The 22,182-nt window shown below is 37.8% G+C and overlaps 1 protein-coding gene across 1 annotated transcript in view; it reads right to left on the bottom strand.

Annotated features, from left to right (window-relative positions):
• Positions 1-22,182, bottom strand: part of CCDC30 (coiled-coil domain containing 30) — a 121,668-nt gene that overhangs the window by 87,305 nt on the left and 12,181 nt on the right. The window contains 4 exon segments of the mRNA XM_064589322.1: positions 2,418-2,489; positions 15,924-16,077; positions 17,567-17,656; positions 21,296-21,488. Of these exon segments, the coding sequence (XP_064445392.1) occupies positions 2,418-2,489; positions 15,924-16,077; positions 17,567-17,656; positions 21,296-21,328 (349 nt within the window). The 5' untranslated portion in view covers positions 21,329-21,488.

The raw sequence follows: 22,182 nt of genomic DNA on the forward strand, positions 1-22,182 counted from the left end.
TATTGGGGGATTGTCTAAATACTTTTGTTATTGATTCTTAGTCTAATTCTATTATGGTCAGAGAACACAATTTATGTGATTTCAGTTCTTCCACAGAAAGTTGTTTTATGGCTCAGTACAGCCTCTCCTTGTGAATGTTCCATGTGTACTTGAAAAGAACCTGTGATTTGGTGGAGTTTTCTATAATTATCAATTTGGTCATGTTGGTTGGTACTATTCTTAAGTCTTTATCCTTACTGATTTTGTTTTCTTGTTTTATCAGTTACTAAGAAAGCAGCGCTCATGTTATAATTGTATTCGTGTATTTTTGAAAAGGAGGGTTAACAATCTTGATCACCAATTACAATGTGTGGGGTTTTTTTCCCCACACATCCAGGCAATTCTTGGACACTAGCCAGGTATCGTATAATTCAACTCAATTTTGACACTATCTAGCTCAAGACAGCAGCAGATTCCACAAGTAAGGGCTAAGTCCCACAAGAATGCCTACCACTTCAGATGCCAATGACAAACCCATCTTATTACATGTGCTTCTGACTGACTGGTTATAAATCAGAGGTTGCCACAACCCCCATCTTCGTTTGATTAACTTGTTAGAGTGGCTCACAGAATTTAGAGAAACATTTTACTCACTACCTTACCAGTTTATTATAAAAGGATATGACTCAAGAATAGCCAGATGGGAGAGATGCATGGAGCAAGGTATTAAGTAGAAGGGTCAGGAGCTTCCATATCCTCTCTGTGCACACCAACCCAGAAAGCTCTCCAGACCCTATCTTTTTGGGTTTTTATAAAGGTTTCATTCATAGGCATGATTGACAAAATCACTGGCCATTGCTGACTGAACTCAATCTCTAGTCACTGTCCACTTCCAGCCTCTGGTAACCTAGGGGCTTTCCAAAAGTCCTCATTAACATAACAAAAGACAGTTTTTATCACTCCCATCACAGGAAATTTCAAGGGTTTTAGAAGCTTCGTGCCAGAAACAGGGCCAACATTGACAAATGAATGGATAAAGAAGATATGGTATACACACACACACACACACACACACACAATGGAATATTATGCAGCCATCAGAAAATAAAATCTTGCCATTTGAAACAACGTGGATGGAACTAGAGGGTATTATGCTAAGCGAAATAAGTCAATCAGAGAAAGACAATTATCATATGATCTCACTGATATGTGGAATTTAAGAAACAAAACAGAGGATCATAGGGGAAGTGAAGAAAAAATAAAACAAGACACAACTAGAGAGGGAGACAAACCATAAGAGACTCTTAATCATAGGAAACAAACTGAGGGTTGTTGGAGGGGTGGGGGTGGAGAGATGGGGATAACTGGGTGATGGACATTAAGGAGGGCATGTAATGAGCACTAGGTATATATAAGACTGATGAATCACAGACCTGTACCTCTGAAACCAATAAAACATTATATGTTAATTAATTGAATTACAATAAAAATTTTAAAAAAAGAAGCAGAGACAAAGACCAAATATATATTTCTTATTATAAATCACAATATCACTGGGAAACCTAGTTTTAGAATTATTTAAAATGGGTAACATGCTATGGACTCCGGGAAACAAACTGAGGGTTTCAGAGGGGAGGGAGGTGGGGGGATGGGTTAGCCGGGTGGTGGGTATTAAGGAGGGCACGTATTGCAATGAGCAATAGGTGTTACATGCAAACAATGAATCATGGAACACTATATCAAAAACTAATGAAGTACTGTATGGTGACTAACATAACAATAAATAAATAAATAAATAAATAAATAAATAAATAAATAAATAAATAAAATGGGTAACATGTTTTTAATCATTTTTGTAGTTGCTACCATTATAACACTCAAATTTTATTGTATTATTTATAGCTGGTAACATTTGTACATAGTCAAACTAGGGTCAGATTAACAAATTCACCATGGATTCTAAGCCTGTTGGCTTCTGGGTGAACAAATCTGTGTGAGGTATTGTTAAATTCATCATAAGGTGTCTTGATCTCAGTGGTAAGATATGTATTATTTGTGTTGACCACAGGTTTTAGAGTCAGATATATATGGGTTCAAATATCAGCTCTACATTACTTAATTCATTAATACTTAATGTAGCTATTGGATAACTCACTTAACCTTGCCATAACTCAGCTTCTTTGTTTATGAAATGGGAATAATAATACTCACTACTTGGAATTGTTGTGAGGATTAGAGTTAATACATACATATAAGGCACCCAGTACTTAGTAAGCAATAAGTGGTAGTAGTAGTTATAGTAGTAGGAATAAGTAATAACAGTGGCAATAGTGCTTTATTATTATTATTAAAGATATTATGTTAAAACATGTATAATACACTTACGTTATTGTTTAATGTATTATTAAATATTATATCTGCTGACATGCATGACTCACCATTTTCTTTCAGTTTTGTCAAATTTTCTTTCAGTTTCTCAATTTCTAGCTGAGCCTTCTCAAGGGCAGAATCTAAAGAAAAAAGAAAAAAATATATATATATATATTTTTTGTCCTGACAAAGCAAACTTTATTGTGGCCCCGAGGTTGGAGCTTTTCCCTCCAGGTCCTGCTGAGACTCAAGAGTTGGGGGTGAGGGCCCCTTGTGTCGCCCCCAACAGCTCCATCCCATTCAGACTCAGGTGGAGAGAGGCTGGGTGGGGGGAACCTGGGGAACACGCCGAGGAAGGCCACCCCGCATGTGCTCTAGCTGGCTCTCCCGCAGTCCCTGCAGCCAGGCCACTCCTGGCTCCTCATTTCTTGAATCCGGGCTTTTTAGGTTTGAGTGTGGGTTTGGCCTTTTTCACAGGACTCTTGTCTTTAAGCCTGGGTCTCACGGCCTCCTCTTCCTTTTCCACCTTTTTTTTCTTGGCAACACTTGTCTGCTTCTGGGACGCCAGCCTCTTGACTTGTTTAAGAGGGGTCTCCTCCTCTAGGGACACATCTACGTCATCGTCGTCGTCATCATCGTCAACCTCACCGCTGTCACCTTCCTCCTCCTCCTCCTACTCCTCCTCCTCCTCCTCCTCTTCCTCCCAGGACAGGTCTGCAGTGTCGTAAAGTTCCTGGCCACTAAGGAGCAAATGGTTAGTGTAATGATCAAATTTAAAATGATTCTCTTTCTTTGGAATACTCCCTTTCTGCTGATTGTCCTTTCAGTTTCTGCATAAATGTCACCTCCAGGAAACTTTTCCAGACTCCTTCTCTTAATGTTCCTACTGCACCCTATCATTATTCCTGATTATGTGATCATATACAGGAAATGTGGGATATGAAGCTGGATAGATAGGCAAGGGCCAAACCAGGAAGTCCTTAGACAGCTCAGTATTTTACAGAATAAATTTTTTATGGAGGCTTAAATTACTGAAGGTAATTGAGAAGTTCTGCAAACATTTGATTTCCACTTAAAAAAAAAAAACAACCTATATTTACAATAACACATACAGCCAAATATATCATATACCAAACTCAAATATATCAGAGACCACCAAATGCATTAATTCATGCTGCCAGGTTAGCTTCTCCTGTCATGTTTATGCAGATATTTGAAAATCATAGCTCTCCATCATGACTCTTAAACTAGTAATATTTCTGAAACTGTTGGTTTTAAGTTTCCGAGACCTCTCTATTTGACAGTTTTACTTCCCAAGTCTATTCCTTTAGTGGTTACCCGAGATATTTTTTTGGAACTTTTTTATTATGGAAAGTTTCAAACATATATAAAAGTAGATAGAACAGTTATGGAAATACCTATATCTATCATCCGGCTTTTAACAATTATCAAGCCATAGCCAATCTTGTTGCATTTACATCCTTAAATATTAAATACTTAGGTTTTTTTTTTTAAGATTTTATTTATTTATTTGACAGAGAGAGAGACACAGCGAGAGAGGGAACACAAGCAGGGGGAGTGGAAGAGGGAGAAGCAGGCTTCCCGCAGAGCAGGGAGCCCGATGCGGGGCTCCACCCCAGGACCCTGGGATCATGACCTGAGCCGAAGGCAGACGCTTAATGACTGAGCCACCCAGGCGCCCTTAAATCATTTTTTAATGCTGTATAGCAAATCACCACAAACTTAGTGACTTAAAACAACATCCATCTATCAGCTAACAGTTTTGTAGATCAGAAGTCCAGGAAGGTGTGGCCGGGTTTTCTGATAAGAGTCTTAGGAGGCTAAAATCAAGGTGTGAGCTGGATGTGTTCCTCTCTGAAGCTTCAGGAAAGAATCCATTTCCAAGCTCATTAAGGTTATGGGCTGAATTTGGTCCCATGGTTGTAGAATTGAAGTCTCCATCTTCTTGCTAACTGTTAGCCAGGGAGCTCTATCAGCTTTTAGAAGCAACCAACATTCTTTGTCACATGGTGTCTTCCATCTTCAAAGTCAGCAAAGGAGAATTTCCCTCACGTTGAATCCTTCTCACACTTTGAATATCTTTCACCAGGAAAAGACTAACCCCTTTTAAGGGCTCATCTGATCAGGTCAGTCTCACCCAGGATAATCTCTCTTTCTTAAAGGCAACTGATTTGGGGCCTTAACTACATCTGTAAAGGCTCTTCACAGGAGCATCTATATTGTTTTTGATTGAATAACTGTGAAAAGGTATGTGTTCACCAAGTGGGATTCTTGGAGACGATCTTGGATTTCTTACCACCTTTGCTTTTGGTTCTGAACTAACATTTCATTGCCTAATCCAAGATCATGAAGATTTACTATGTTTTCTTCTGAGAGGGTTATAGTTTTAACTCTTACATTTAGCTTTGTAGTCCATTTTGAGTTAATTTTTGTGTGGGTATTACGTAGGGGCCTTTATAAGGCAAATCCCAAAAACCATATCGCTCATCTATAAATATTTCACTATATATCTCTAAAAGATAAGAACTCTTTTTTAATATTGCTCATTATTTTACTTTATAGTTAAATTACAAGATAAGAACTCTTTTTAAACCTAAACTCCACATGTGGTTAAGGAAATTTAACAATTTCTTATATATCCAGTACATATCCACATTTCCAATTCTTTCACAAATTTAACAAATGTGTTTGAATCAGGATCCAGTAAAGGCCACACATTATAATTGGTTAGTAATTCCTTTAAATTGGGGCGCCTGGGTGGCTCAGTCATTAAGCGTCTTCCTACAGATCAGGTCACAGTCCCAGCGTCCTGGGATCAAGCCCCGCATCAGGTTCCCTGCTCCACGGGAAGCCTGCTTCTCCCTCTCCCACTCACCCTGCTTGTGTTCCGTCTCTTGCTGTGTCTCTCGCTGTCAAATAAATAAATAAAATCTTTAAAAAGTATAATAATAATTCCTTTAAATTTAAAAAATTCATCTTTTTCTTTCAATTTATTTATTGAAGAATACTCTAAATATTTGACATGAATTCTTTTTTATTCTTAAAAAATATCTTTGTTATTATTCAAAATTTTTAATTCCCATCCAAATTTTTGGAAATGATATAGAGAGAACTAGAAAATAAACTAAAATAGAGTACTTCATCCAAAAGAGTCATTTTGGGGGCACGTGGGTGGCGTGCCCATTGGCTCAGGTCATGATCTTGGGGTCCTGGGATCCAGCCCTCCATCAGGCTCCCTGCTTAGTGGGAAGTTTGCTTCTCCTTTTCCCTCTGCCCCTCTCCCCTGCTCCTGCTCTCTCTCTTTCAAATAAATAAAATCTTTAAAAATAAATAAATAAATAAATAAATAAACAAATCAGTTTGGTGAAAGAAGTAGACTAATAGTTGGTAAACACTGCCATAGAACACAGTTACCTAGAAATACATTCTGACTTATAAATTGATGACTCAAGAAGTTATACACATTGGTACTAATATATTTTATTTTATTTTTTGATACTACATATATTTTTAAAGGACTTGCTAATTCAGCTTCCCAACAGTCCCCCAGTATACTTACTGGGGAGACAGCTTTCAGTTAATAGTTTAGGATCTACCAGACTAACCAACTGCTGATGGAAGAGGGGGCCATATGATGGTGTTCTGTTGTGTCCAAATGTAACTAAGAGGAATGAGTGTCCTGCTTTACCTTTCTCCTTCTGTATTGCAAGCAGCAAAGACTGCTTCTCATCATACTCACATAGCCAAATTTCTTTTCTTTTTTTAAAATTGGGTGTATAGCTTGCATACAGTAAAATTCACCCTTTTAGGTGTACAGTTCAGTGAATTTTGACAAATATAATGGTGTACACACCAACCCTATAAGGATATAGAACACTATATTCCAAAAATTTCATTTGTGTTCACTGTTTAAAACACATTCTTTTTTTAAAAAATATTTTATTTATTTATTTATTTGACACAGAGAGAGAGAGAGCACAAGCAGGGGGAGCAGGCAGAGGGAGAGAGAGAAGCAGGCTCCCTACTGAGTAAGAAGTCCGATGTGGGACTTGATCCCAGGACCCTGGAATAATGAACTGAGTCGAAGGCAGATGCTCAACCAACTGAGCCACCCAGGTGCCCTTAAAACACATTCTTAACAAAATCTCAACCCTCCTGATATTCTTTGTTTTTAAATCCACATCAATTTGGCAGAATCTTTACTGTTTTAACATTTAACACTTTAAAGATATGATCCTAAAGTAACCTATACACTGCATTTGAAAATTGGCCCAATTTCTTAATCATTGTAAATAATAAATATAGAAAGGGGATAATTTTTAAAGTTTAAACTTTATTCTAAAATAAATTGTTGATAAAGGAAAGATTTAAATATAAACAATGAAACCCTAAAAGCACAATAAAACACTATAGGGATGAACACTTTAAAAAACCTTGTAGTGATATAGAAAAGGCTTTTAGAGGAGGAGCAAGATGGCAGAGGAGTAGGAGACCTAAATTTCGTCTGGTCCCAGGAATTCAGCTAGATATCGATCAAACCATTCTGAACACCTACGAACTCAACAGGAGATTGAAGAAGAGAATAGCAGCAACTCTCTGAACAGAAAAGTGACCACTTTCTGGAAGGTAGGACGTGTGGAGCAGTGAATCCGAGGCGATATTCAGGAAGATAGACCGCGGGGGTAGGGAACCTCTGTCAGCCGCTACTGGCAAGTGATAGAGCCCCGGAGCACAAAATCGGAACTTTTAGAAGTCTATTCCACTGAGGGATGTCGCTCCAGTGGCTAAGTGGGGGGGTGGAACCCTCGCTGGGACAGTGTGGTCTCAGGACCCTCAGGGTCACAGAAAGACCAGGGGTGCCTGAGTGTGGCAGAGCTCCCAGGTATCAGAGCGGGTAAGCCGGCTGCAGAGACGGAGCCGAGGGTGGGTTCTCAGCTCGGGGTTGCCATAAACTGTGATCCCCAGCACAGTCTAGCCATTGCTATTCCAGCAGGGATGCAACAAGAGGCAGATCCAGGGAGACTCCCCTTCCTCCCCTGGGAGGAGAGGCGCAGGAGCGCACCGCAGGAATTGGCTGGGTTTGGAGACTCCAAATGGCGTTGTGTGCCAGAGATAGAAATGCTCAATCACAGGCTGGGTGAGCACGGAGTGTGGCTGGAGACTGGGGAGACGGGAGTGATTGACTGCTTTTCTCTGGGGGCGCACTGAGGAGTGGGGCCCCGAGATCTTGGCTCCTCCGGGGTGGAGATTGGGGGGCCACCATTTTCACTCTCCTCCCCCAAAGCTGTACGGAAAGCTTGCAGGGAACAAAAGCTCCCAAGAGTAAACCCGAGCAGATTACTTAGCCGGACCAGCAAGGGTGGTGCAATTCCGCCTCCAGCAAAGACATTTCAGAACCACTGTGACAGGCCCCTCCCACAGAAGCAAGACCAGCTAGCTAAGACCAAGTTTACCAATCAATAAGAACGGCAGAACTCCAGCACTAGGGGAATACAGCACATAGAATTCATGGCTTTTTTCCCATGATTCTTTAGTCTTTCAAAGTTCATTTTTTAAATTTTCTTTTTCTATTTATTTTTGAATTTTTCTTTTTCCCTTTTTCAACCAAACAACTGATCAATCTGTTTTTTAAGTATCTTTTTTATTTTTCATTTTTAGAGTCATATTCTATCCCTTCATTGTAGTTAACCTTATTTTGGCATATATATAAGTTGTTCTCTCTTTAAAATTTTGGGAGACAGTTTCTTCTAACAGACCAAAATATACCCTAAATCTATAGTGTATGGCTTTGTTCTAGTCTCCTGCCTGATCACATTCTCTCCTTTTTGTTTTGTTTTGTTTTTTTCAATTTCTCTTCTTTCTTTTTTCAACCAACTTCTTATCTTATCAATTCCTTTTATAAAATCTTATAATTTTCATCTTTACAATCATATTCCATCCCTTCATCATATTTACTCTTATTTATGTACATATATAAGTTTTTCTTTCTTTAAAATTTTGGGAGGCAGTTTCTTCTAACAGACAAAAATATGCCGAAAATCTAGTGTGTGGCACTGATCTGTTCACCAGCCTGATCATATTCTTTTTTTATTCTTTCTTCTCCTCTCTTTTCCCCCAGTTTCAGGTCTCTTCTGATCTGTTTAGTGTATATTTTTCTGGGGTCGTTATTACCCTGTTAGCATTTTGTTCTCTCATTCATCAATTCTCCTCTGGACAAAATGATAAGATGGAAAAATTCACCTCAAAAAAAAAGAACAAGAGGGTGCCTGGGTGGCTCAGTCGTTAAGCATCTGCCTTCGGCTCAGGTCATGATCCCAGGGTCCTGGGATCAAGTCCCACATCGGGGTCCCTGCTCGGCAGGAAGCTTCCTTCTCCCTCTCCCATTCCCCCTGCTTGTGTTCCTGCTCTCGCTATCTCTCTCTCTGTCAAATAAATAAATAAAATCTTAAAAAAAAAAACAAAACAAGAGGCAGTACTGACTCCCAGAGACCTAATCAACATGGACATTAGTAAGATGTCGGAACTAAAGTTCAGAATGACGATTATAAAGACACAAGCTGGGCTTGAAAAAGGCAAGGAAGATACTAAAGAAATCTTTCTGGAGAAATAAAAGAGCTAAAATCTAACCAAGTCGAAATAAAAAAGGCTATTAATGAGGTGGAATCAAAACTGGAGGCTCTAACTGCTAGGATAAATGAGGCAGAAGAGAAAATTAGTGATATAGAAGACCAAATGATGGAGAATAAAGAAGCTGAGAAAAAGAGATAAACAACTACTGGATCACGAGGGCAGAATTCGAGAGATAAGTGACACCATAAAGCAAAACATTAGAATAATTGGGATCCCAGAAGAAGAAGAAAGAGAGGGGCAGAAGTTGTATTGGAGCAAATTATGGCAGAGAACTTCCCTAATTTGGGGAAGGAAACAGGCATCAAAATCCAGGAGGCACAGAGAACCCCCCTCAAAATCCATAAAAATAGGTCAACACCCCGACATCTAATAATAAAACTCACGAGTCTCAGAGACAAAGAGAAGATCCTGAAAGCAGCTCGGGACAAGAGGTCTGTAACCTACAATGGTAGAAACATTAGATTGGTAGCAGACTTATCCACAGACACCTGGCAGGCCAAAAAGGACTGGCATGATATATTCGGAGCACTAAATGAGAAAAATATGCAGCCAAGAATACTATAGCCAGCTAGGCTGTCATTGAAAATAGAAGGAGAGATAAAAAGCTTCCAGGACAAACAAAAACTAAAAGAATTTGCAAACACGAAACCAGCCCTACAAGAAATATTGAAAGGGGTTCTCTGAGCAAGGAGAGAGCCTAAAAGTAACATAGACCAGAAAGGAACAGAGACAATACACAACAACAGTCACCTTACAGGCAATACAATGGCACTAAATTCATATCTTTCAACAGTTACCCTGAATGTAAATGAGCTAAATGCCCCAATCAAAAGACACAGGGTATGAGATTGGATAAAAAAACAAGACCCATCGATACACTGTCTACAAGAGACTCATTTTAGACCCAAAGACACCTCCAGATGGAAAGTGAGGGGGTGGAAGACCATTTACCATGCTAATGGACATCAAAAGAAAGCTGGGGTGGCAACCCTTATATCAGACAAATTAGATTTTAAACCAAAGACTATAATAAGAGATGAGGAAGGGCACTATATCATACTTAAAGGGTCTATCCAACAAGAAGACCTAACAATTGTAAATATCTATGTCCCTAACATGGGAGCAGCCAATTATATAAGCCAATTAATAATAAAATCAAAGAAACACATTGACAACAATACAATAAGTGTAGGGGACTTTAACACCCCCCTCACTGAAATGGACAGATCATCTAAGCAAAAGATCAACAAGGAAATAAAGACTTTAAATGACACACTGGGCCAGATGGACTTCACAGATATATTCAGAACATTCCATCTCAAAGCAACAGAATACACATTCTTCTCTAGTACCCATGGAACATTCTCCAGAATAGGTCACATCCTGGGTCACAAATCAGGTCTCAACTGGTACCAAAAGATTGGGATCATTCCCTGCATATTCTTGGACCACAATGCTTTGAAACTAGAACTCAGTCACAAAAGGAAAGTTGGAAAGAACTCAAATACATGGAGGCTAAAGAGCATCCTACTACAGAATGAATGGGTCAACCAGGAAATTAAAGAAGAATTTAAAAAATTCATGGAAACAAATGAAAATGAAAACACAACTGTTCAAAATCTTTGGGATGCAGCAAAGGCCGTCCTAAGAGGAAAGTATATAGCAATACAAGCCCTTCTCAAAAAACAAGAAAGGTCTCAAATACACAACCTAACCCTACACCTAAAGGAGCTGGAGAAAGAACAGCAAATAAAGCCTAAGCCCAGCAGGAGAAGAGAAATAGTAAAGATCAGAGCAGAAATCAATGAAATAGAAACCAAAAGAACAGTAGAACAGATCAACGAAACTAAGAGCTGGTTCTTTGAAAGAATTAATAAGATTGATAAACCCCTGGCCAGACTTACCAAAAAGAAAAGAGAAAGGACCCAAATAAATAAAATCATGAATGAAAGAGGAGAGATCACAACCAACGCCAAAGAAATACAAACAATTATAAGAACATATTATGAGCCACTATATGCCAGCAAATTAGACAATCTGGAAGAAATGGATGCATTCCTAGAGACATATAAGCTACAAAACTGAACCAGGAAGAAATAGAAAACCTGAACAGACCCATAACCACTAAGGAAATTGAAGCAGTCATCAAAAATCTCCCAACAAACAAAAGCCCAGGGCCAGATGGCTTCGCAGGGGAATTCTACCAAACATTTTGAGAAGAATTAATACCTATTCTTCTGAAACTGTTCCAAAAAACACAAATGGAAGGAAAACTTCCAAACTCATTTTATGAGGCCAGCATTACCTTGATCCCAAAACCAAACAGAGACCCCATCAAAAAGGAGAATTACAGACCAACATCCCTGATGAACATGGATGCCAAAATTCTCACCAAAATACTAGGCAATAGGATCCAACAGTACATTGAAAGGATTATTCACCACGACCAAGTGGGATTTATTCCTGGGCTGCAAGGTTGGTTCAACATCCGCAAATCAATCAATGTGATACAATACATTAATAAAAAAAAGAACAAGTACCATATGATCCTCTCAATAGATGCAGAAAAAGCATTTGACAAAGTACAGCACCCTTTCTTGATCAAAACTCTTCAGAGTATAGGGATAGAGGGTACATACCTCAATATCATAAAAGCCATCTATGAAAAACCCACAGTGAATATCATTCTCAATGGGGAAAAACTGAGAGCTTTCCCCCTAAGGTCAGGAACATCGCAGGGATGTCCACTATCACCACTGCTATTCAACATAGTACTAGAAGTCCTAGCAAAAGAAATCAGACAACAAAAAGAAATAAAAGGCATCCAAATCAGCAAAGAAGTCAAACTCTCACTCTTTGCAGATGGTATGATACTTGATGTGGAAAACCCAAAAGACTCCACCCCGAAACTGCTAGAACTCATACAGAATTCAGTAAAGTGGCAGGATATAAAATCAATGCACAGAAATCAGTGGCATTTCTATATACTAACAAGACAGAAGAAAGAGAAATTAAGGAGTCAATCCCATTTACAATTGCACCCAAAACCATAAGATACCTAGGAATAAATCTAACCAAAGAGGCAAAGAATCTGTACTCAGAAAACCATAAAATACTCATGAAAGAAACTGAGGAAGACACAAAGAAATGGAAAAACAGTCCATGCTCATGGATTCGAAGAACAAATATTGTGAAAATGTCGATGCTACCTAGAGCAATCTACACATTTAATGCAATCCCTATCAAAATAACATCAACTTTCTTCAGAGAAATGGAACAAATAATCCTAAAATTTGTATGGAACCAGAAAAGACCCTGAATAGCCAGAGGAATGTTGAAAAAGAAAAGCAAAGCTGGTGGCATCACAATTCTGGACTTCAAGCTCTATTACAAAGCCATAATCATCAAGACAGTATGGTACTGGCACAAAAACAGACACAGAGATCAATGGAACAGAATAGAGAGCCCAGAAATGGACCCTCAACTCTATGGTCAACTAATCTTCAACAAAGCAGGAAAGAATGTCCAATGGAAAAAAGACAGTCTCTTCAACAAATGGTGTTGGGAAAATTGGACAGTCACATGCAGAAGAATGAAACTGGACCATTTCCTTACACCACACACAAAAATAGACTCAAAATGGTTGAAAGACCTAAATGTGAGACAGAAGTCCATCAAAATCCTAGAGGAGAACACAGGCAGCAACCTCTTCAACCTCAGCTGCAGCAACTTCTTCCTAGAAACATCGCCAAAGGCAAGGGAAGCAAGGGCAAAAATGAACTATTGGGACTTCATCAAGATCAAAAGCTTTTGCAAAGCAAAGGAAACAGTCAACAAAACCAAAGACAACTGACAGAATGGGAGAAGATATTTGCAAATGACATATCAGATAAAGGGCTAGTATCCAAAATCGATAAAGAACTTATCAAACTTAACACCCAAAGAACAAATAATCCAATCAAGAAATGGGCGGAAGACATGAAAAGACACTTTTCCAAAGAAGACATCCAAATGGCCAACAGACACATGAAAAAGTGCTCAACATCGCTCGGCTCCGGGAAATCCAAATCAAAACATCAATGAGATACCACCTCACACAAGTCAGAACGGCTAAAATTAACAAGTCAGGAAACGACAGATGTTGGCGAGGATGCAGAGAAAGGGGAACCCTCCTACACTGTTTGTGGGAATGCAAGCTGGTGCAATCACTCTGGAAAACAGTATGGAGGTTCCTCAAAAAGTTGAAAATAGAGCTACCGTATGACCCAGGAATCACACTATTGGGTATTTTCCCCAAAGATACAAATGTAGTGATCTGAAGGGGTACATGCACCCCAATGTTTATAGCAGCAATGTCCACAATAGCCAAACTATGGAAAGAGCCAAGATGTCCATCAACAGATGAATGGATAAAGAAGATGTGGTATATATACACCATGGAAATTATGCAGTCATCAAAAAAAAAACAACAACAACGAAATCTTGCCATTTGCAACAATGTGGATAGAACTAGAGGGTATTATGCTAAGCGAAATAAGTCAATCAGAGAAGGACACGTATCATATGATCTTACTGATATGAGGAATTCTTAATCTCAGGAAACAAACTGAGCGTTGCTGGAGTGGTGGGAGGTGGGAGGGATGGTGTAGTTGGGTGATGGACATTGGGGAAGGTATGTGCTACAGTGAGCGCTGTGAATTGTGTAAGACTGATGAATCACAGACTTGTACCTCTGAAACAAATAATACATTATATGTTAAAAAAAAAAAAGAAGATAGTAGGAAGAGAAAAATGAAGAGGGGAAAATTGGAGGGGGAGATGAACCATGAGAGACTATGGACTCTGAGAAACAAACTGAGGGTTCTAGAGGGGAGGGGGTAGGGGGATGGGTTAGCCTGGTGATGGGTATTCAAGAGGGCACATACTGCATGGAGCACTGGGTGTTATACACAAACAATGGATCATGGAACACTACATCAAAAACTAATGATGTATTGTATGGTAATTAACATAACAAAATAAAATTTAAAAAAGATATGGCATTAAGAGCACAATCTGTGAAAGAAATACTTGATAAATGGGACTTCATTAAAATTAAAAACTTATGCTCTGTGAAAGACACCATCAAGAGAAGGAAAAGGCAACGAAACCACAGCCTGGGAGAAAAATTTTGCAAAAAGATGCATCTGCTAAACCTTTACCCCCCCCCCCAACAAAAAGCCTCTTAAAACTCAACAATAAGAAAACAACCCAATTTAAAAATGGGCAAAAGAACAATATAGAAAATGGATATTAAATTTCAGTCATGATCTTCTGTACAACTTTGTGCTTATAGTTAACATAGTGTACTGTACATGTAAAATTTATTAAGTGTATAGATCTCATGTGTTTTTACCACAAAAAAATCACAGAAATAAATACATTACAAACATGTCCTTAATGAAAAAAAAAAAAAAAGGCTTTTACACATGAAAACCCAGAAGCCATACAGAATAACTCTGTTAAACCCAACTTGATAAATATTAGCATTTCTATATGGCAAAAAACCCCAACATAACATTTATAACCAATAGAAGGCTCATATCCATAATATATAAAGAATTAAAAAATTTTTTTTTACTAAGTAATGCCTATGCCAATGTGGGGCTCGAACTCATGATCCCGAGTTCAAGAGTCACACGCTCTATGGACTGAGCCAGCCAGGTGCTCCAGGAGTATATAAAGAATTTTTACAAATTAATAAAAGATATAACCCAATAGAAAAATATACACGTGGGGTGCCTGGGTGGCTCAGTTGGTTAAGCGACTGCCTTTGGCTCAGGTCATGATCCTGGAGTCCCTGGATCAAGTCCCGCATGGAGCTCCCTGCTCGGCAGGGAGCCTGCTTCTGCCTCTGACCCTCCCCCCTCTCATGTGTGCTCTCTCTCTCTCGTTCTCTCTGTCTCAAATAAATAAATTAATTAAAAAAAAAAATCTTTAAAAAAAAAAAAGAAAAAAATATACATGTGACTTAAGCAGGTACTTCACAAAATAGTATATCCAAATGAGCAACAACAACAGTAACAACAAATTATGACAGGGTTTTCAACTTCATCAGCCATCAGGGAAATGCAAATTAAAGCCGTAACTAAATATCACGACACACTTACCAGAGAAGGCAAAGTTAATAAGACTGACAATACCAAATACTGACAAAGAATTGGGAGCAACCAAAATCTCATATACAACTGAGGGGGGCTTAAATTAATACAACTATTTGGAAGACAGTATAACAGTTATCTACCAAAGTAGAATATGCACATAACCCTTTGATCCAATAATTAGGTATATCACAATTAGAAATGTGCTGGTAAGTCCACGAATATTCCTAGCAGCACTATTCATAATAGAGCACAGCTGGAAGCAACATAAATGTCCACCAACAGTAGAATGGCTAGATAAGGAAATTGTAGTATGTTTATTCAGTGGACTATTATACAACCAGCATAAGTGAACAAAGTGCTGCCACATGCAACAACATGAGTGAATCTCACGAACATAAGATTGAACAAGAGAAACAAACTAAATTCAAGAATGCATATTGCCTGCTGTCAAAACTCAGAAATAGTGTTAAAAGTCAGGATAGTGGTTACATCTGGGTGGGAGAGAGGGTGTAGACCTAGAGAGAAGAAACAAAGGGGGCTCTGGAATGCTGGGAGCTTCTTGCACCACATGATGTACACTTGGGAGTTGTGTGTGTTTGGGTAGGTATGTTATGCTTATGCTTCAATAAAAATTTCTGGACACTGTACAAAAAAAAGCTGTTTATCAAACTTTCATGTTTTTTAGATTTTTTTTCTCAATGTACGCATGTTCTACCCTGAGAAAAGATCAATTACATTTAAAGCATCATCAGAAACGTTCCTCTGCCAACCACAGCTTACCTAATTTACTCTGTTCTTTCTCCCTCCCTTGTAGCTCATCAGTGAGCCTTCGGATCTCTTCCTGGGCCATCCTTCACCTCTCCGCTGCTTGTTCCGCACTTCTCTCCAGGCAGTTTTGTGAAGTTTTATCTTTTTCCAGGTCTTCATTACGGGACTGAAATAAAACTATTATTAGTAATAAAACAAAAATTAAATGTACTCTTATAACACTGCAATATTTCCTACAAGCATTTGAAAACTAACAAAGAAAAGCAGCAAACAATATTTCATTTGTATGTATTTCTTTTATTAAATGAAACCATAGGGCGCCTGGGTGGCTCAGTTGGTTGGGCGACTGCCTTCAGCTCAGGTCATGATCCTGGAGTCCCAGGATCGAGTCCCGCATCGGGCTCTCTGCTCAGTGGGGAGTCTGCTTCTGCCTCTGACCCTCTTCCCTCTCATGCTCTCTCTCTCTCTCAAATAAATAAATAAATCTTTAAAATAAATAAATAAAACCATATAAAATTGGTGATACTTGGTTTTTTTACCTATGAACATACAACTTCATATAGTTCAACCTAATATATCTAAGAGTTTATGGTTATACGATTATAAAAAATAGAAATTTTATCATAAAAATGAGTATCGTCTGACAAAAAAGAGAGAAAAAAACTCCTCCTGTATATGGTCCATTAAATACTGTTTATAAAATGCTTTCACATAGAGTATTTCATTTAATATCAAGATATGCACACACTCAAATCATATTTACAGATCCTTTTCTGCAATTATTTTCAAAGCATTTTAAAAGCTAAGAAATTCAGTCTCCATTATACCTTGCTTTTGATCCTCAAAATATGTATTCATTTATATAATCATCATCCAAATATTTCTAAAAGGTAAGAAGACAACCAAAATACCATCTGTATAACAAAACCACTTCTAGTATATTGGTATATATCCTTGCAGTATTTTTTATTTATATACATTTTTACATAGTCATAATCCCAATCTACATACATTTCTGTCTTTTTCATTTAACATTATATGAGAAACATTTCCCAAAAAAACTGTACAAATTTTGTAATGATAATTTTTTTAAAGGCTATATAGTGTTCCATAGTGGGTGTAATATGATTTATATAATCATTTAAACATTTGGTAGTTTCTAATTTTTGCTATTTAAAATAATACTATGATAAACAGTTTCATCCATATACATTTATCTTGGGTTACTTCCTGTGGTTAAATTCCTAGCATATACTTTATTTACTGGATTTAGCACTTAACAACATTTCCCCAGATCAAAAAATTTAATTCCATGAAGAGAATTGATTATACTTAAAATAATGTGCTATATATATTAAAGGACTACCCCCCAAAAAGGGCTCCAAACATATTTGGGAAGGATTATCCCAAAGTGATTTTTAAAGGTCATAACACACATTGATTGTTTAAATTTTGATGCATTCAATAATAATCAGCTATTAATTTTTTCTTCTCAAATCTTTGTGATGTATTTATAATACTTTTATGCACAATTTTATATTCTTCACAGCATCAATCTATATTTTAATATATTCAAACAAAATACTTGGTAAAAGCTAATGTGTAATTAGCTGCTATTATTAAGTGAAGGATTTTTTTTTTTTTTTTTTTTTTACCTCACTCAGATTTTTTTCAGATTGCTGCACAGGTTCCTGATATTTCTCATGTTCTCTTTGCAGAGGCTGGTGGATTTGTTCAAGTTTCTCCTAAATAAATAATGAGATAAGTGAAACTTACATCAGTCCGGCTTCATAAATTAAAATGTCATTTAAATTTTTTTAAAAAGCAAAAAACAAAAAAAAGGAGCACAGTCCAATCCATTTCATCAAGTTAGGCCATGCATTTTCAATGAGACAATATCACCCCAAAGGGAGTGAAAATTGGTTCCTATGGGGGCAAAAAAATCTTACTCTTTTTATGTACAAAGCATGATATGCCTATACTATGTAGAACTCTACAGTAGTGTTAAAATTTCACAGGAGAGTGATTAGGAAAATTATCTAAAAAGTCTTACTCTAGAGGCAATAATGAAAAACAATTGGCTAACACTGGCTAGCCAAACCTTGAGATTAAAACCCAATAAAGATAACAGGAGAAAAAAAAATCACAGGGCAATCTTCTTATTCATAAATATAGATACAAAATCCTACACAAAATTTTATGAAATCTAATCTAATAGTATCTAGAAAGGACAACATATCATGAATAAGTTGGATTTATCCCAGCAATGCAAAATAGATTTAATATTAGAAAAATAAATCAATGAAATTCTCCCATTAACAGATTCAAGTTCTAAATTATTTCATCATCAATGGCTACAAAAAAACATTTTCTAATATTCACCACTGGTTCCTAATAAAAACTCTTAGCAAATTAGGAATAAGAGTGTAAATAATAAATAATAAATAAAGACTACCATCTGAAATAAAAGCTTCAGCAAACATCATATGTAATAGTGATTCACTGAATGCTTTCTCCAATATTAATAACAAGATGATAATACTAGATAATACTAATAATAATACTAATTTCAAGATAATAGTAAAGAGCCTAGCCAGTATAAGGCAAGAAAAAGAATTGAAAGGAATAAGGACTGAAAAGGAAGAAACAAAAGTTCATTATTCTCAGATAATGTGATTGTACAGGTAGAAAATATTTGAAATCTTCAAAAAAATTATTAAAATGAATAAGAGGGGTGCCCGGCTGGCTCAGTCAGTGGAGCACATGCCTCTTGACCTCAGGGTTGTGAGTTCAAGCCCCACATTCAGTGTGGAGCCTACTTAAAAAAATAAATAGGGGCGCCTGGGTGGCTCAGTCGTTAAGTGTCTGCCTTCAGCTCAGGTCATGATCCCAGGATCCTGGGATCGAACCCCACATCGGGCTCCCTGCTCAGCGGGAGGCCTGCTTCTCCCTCTCCCAGTCCCCCTGCTTGTGTTCCCTCTCTCGCTGTGTCTCTCTGTGTCAAATAAATAAAATCTTTAAAAAATAAATAAATAAAAATAAAGAGTAAAAAGTATTTTATAAATAAGTAAGTAAAATGAATAAGAAATTTTAGCAACAATGTTAGGTGTTGGTCAGTATATAAAATAATTATACTTTTAAATACCGGGTGCCTGGGTGGCTCAGTTGGTTAAGCGACTGCCTTCGGCTCAGGCCATGATCTTGGAGTCCCGGGATCGAGTCCCACATCGGGCTCCCCGCTCGGCGGGGAGTCTGCTTCTCCCTCTGACCCTCCTCCCTCTCATACTCTGTCTCTCATTCTCTCTGTCTCAAATAAATAAATAAAACCTTAAAAATAAATAAATAAATAAATACCGGTGACAGTTAGAAAATTAAATTCTTTTAAAAAAGATAGCATCTGGGGGCGCCTGGGTGGCTCAGGTGTTAAGCGTCTGCCTTCAGCTCAGGTCATGATCCCAGGGTCCTGGGATCGAGCCCCGCATCGGGCTCCCTGCTTGGCGGGAAACCTGCTTCTCCCTCTCCCACTCCCCCTGCATGTGTTCCCTCTCTCGCTATGTCTCTCTCTGTCTTATAAATAAATAAATAAAATCTTAAAAAAATAAAAAATAAATAAAAAAGATAGCATCTGTTATTAATAGCATCCAAAAATATGAAGTACCTAGGAATAAATGTAACAATAAGAGTGTAAGATTTTATGGAGAAAATCATAAAACTTTACTTATATACATGAAAAAATACATGGATATTCCATGATGACAGATCACATCAATAATTTTAAGATAGTAAATTCCTCTTGAACTGATTCATTAAAACCAAAAATCAAAATCCCAGATTTTGTAATAACATGAATCAGAATGTTACTCTTTCCTCTTAAAATTATTTAGTGACTCTCCAGACCTTCTATAACAAAATCCATCAAATGTTTTTATGCCTTGGGGTGCCTGGCTGCCTCAGTGGGTATAGCCTGCAACTCCTGATCTTGGGGTTGTGGGTTCAAGCTCCGTGCTGGGTTTACAGATTACTGAAAAATAAAATCTTTTTATTTTTTTATTTTTTATATTTTAAAGATTTTATTTATTTGACAGAGAGAGACACAGCGAGAGAGGGAACACAAGCAGGGGGAGTGGGAGAGGGAAAAGAAGGTTTCCCGCTGAGCAGGGAGCCCAACACAGGGCTCAATCCCAGGACCCTGGGATCATGACCTGAGCTGAAGGCAGATGCTTAATGACTGAGCCACCCAGGCACCCCTGAAAAATAAAATCTTTTTAAAAAAATGTTTTTATGCCTCTAGTATGGTTCAGGAACATTGATGGGTGCTAAGTCCAAACTTTAGCTTAGTATATGAATCTCATCATGATGTGGTCCCTGAAAATATCTCCAACCACATTTCTCAGCATTCACTCACACAAACCAGTCTGTAATATACACTGTTTCCTCTGCAGAAATGCCTTTCCCAGCTTCTTCATCTAGCTAACACATATTCAGCTTTCAAACTACTACTCAGTATCTTCTCTGGAAGGCTTTTCAGTCCCCCGACCCATCACATCTGACTCAGCCCCTTCTCTGAGTTTCTTGAACCTTCTATGCCTTCCCTTATCATGGGATTTTACACACTGAACTCTAATCACTGGCTTTTTTCTTTCCTCCATTAGCTTATAAGTTCCTTGCAAGTCCAAATCATGTCTAACTTGACTTTGTTTCTACATCCACTGGCACAGAGCCTGGCACATGGGAAATTCTCAATAAACAGTAACAATAATGCTAATTAATACTCTGGTTTCTCTTCAGATGGCATAAATCTTTCACCTTTTATTACAGATTTCTGTGGAGAAAAAAAGCCTCACAATAATGCTAATTAATGTGTGAGGTAATATTCTAGAGCCCTTATATATGTTATTTCATTTTCATGATAACCTTGTGGAGTAGCTGAGTCGATCCCAGATTTTATAGATGAGAAAATCAAGGCTCACAAAAGTTAACTAACTTGCTCAAGTTCATACTGAGAACAAGTGGCAGAGAAGTCCATCCAAATATAAAACCTATATACTTGGGGTGCCTTGGCAAAGTCGGTTGAGTGGCCAGCTCTTGGTTTTGGTTCAGATCGGGATCTTAGGGTCCTTAGATCGAGCCCCACATCTGGCTCCCCACCAAGCAGGGTGTCTGCTTCAGGATTCTCTCTCTCTCTCTCCCTCTGCCCCTCCCCCCACTCACTTGGACACGCACTCTCTCTCTCAGATAAATAAGTAAATCTTTAAAAAAGAACACCTATATACTTAAGCATTATTAAAACTGGCTTCCTAATAATTTAACGAATTAATTATTAAAGAAACAAACAAAAAAACTGGCCTGCCTCTTATTCAATTACCTACTTAATTTCAGAATACCTGGGCAAGTCCTTTCTGTAGGTTACTGGTCATACGTCTTTGTGACTCTGGCTTGGAGCCCTCAGTTTCCAGTTTCCTCAAGAGTGTTTTCTTTCTACCAGTAAGTATGTAATCTGTTCACTGGGGCTGCTCAGAGCTATTTCGGATAAGCCCTCTTGATACAACATTTCTTCAATCTCTTTTATTTGCACTTCTGTTAGGAAGAAATAACAGAAACTAAACTGTTAAAAGAAATGCCGGCGAATAATTGCTGTTGTAAGATGTTAAATGTGTTTTTAATGAAATAGCAAGTTAATTTTTAAAGAATCAGCTATATGGCTACCACCACTCTTCTCCCCATCCCTCCAGGGTGTTTGCAAACTTTCAGAAAAAATAACAAAAAAAGTAGTCGGAAAAGGTTCTCAAAAGCGGTAGATATTCTTACTGTTGCATAACTTTAAAATTTATTGTTGTTTTATTGAGTGCTTACTATGTGGTAGGTATTGTACTAAGCACTTAAGATAAATTTATGTCATCTAATCCTTGCAACAATCCACTGAGGTAGGAAATATGATTATCCCATTTATGAGACAAGGATGCAGGCACCAACAAGCCAACTAATTTGTGTAAGGTTACTTAACTAGCCCTGCCAAAATTCTTGGTGATTTCAATATTCAGGTAGATTTATTCCAGTGCCCTGGCTTCTCAAGGCTCTTCACCAACTAACTTCCAAAGATTGAGTCCTCCACCCCATCTCAGCCCCTACTCCACAGTAATTCTCTAGACCTTGTTGTTAGCAGCAACTCCCCAGTCTCAACTTCAAGCATCCCATTCTCCAATCACCCTTTCCTATGTACTTCTTCTAGTAGCTAGATGTTAACAAATTTTTGACCATACTGGCAACTATA

This window comes from Mirounga angustirostris, unplaced genomic scaffold (genome assembly GCF_029215605.1).
Source record: "Mirounga angustirostris isolate CCGP_5_RB_7025 unplaced genomic scaffold, mMirAng1.0.hap1 SCAF_4, whole genome shotgun sequence".
In the NCBI taxonomy this organism is placed as follows: Eukaryota; Metazoa; Chordata; class Mammalia; order Carnivora; family Phocidae; genus Mirounga; species Mirounga angustirostris.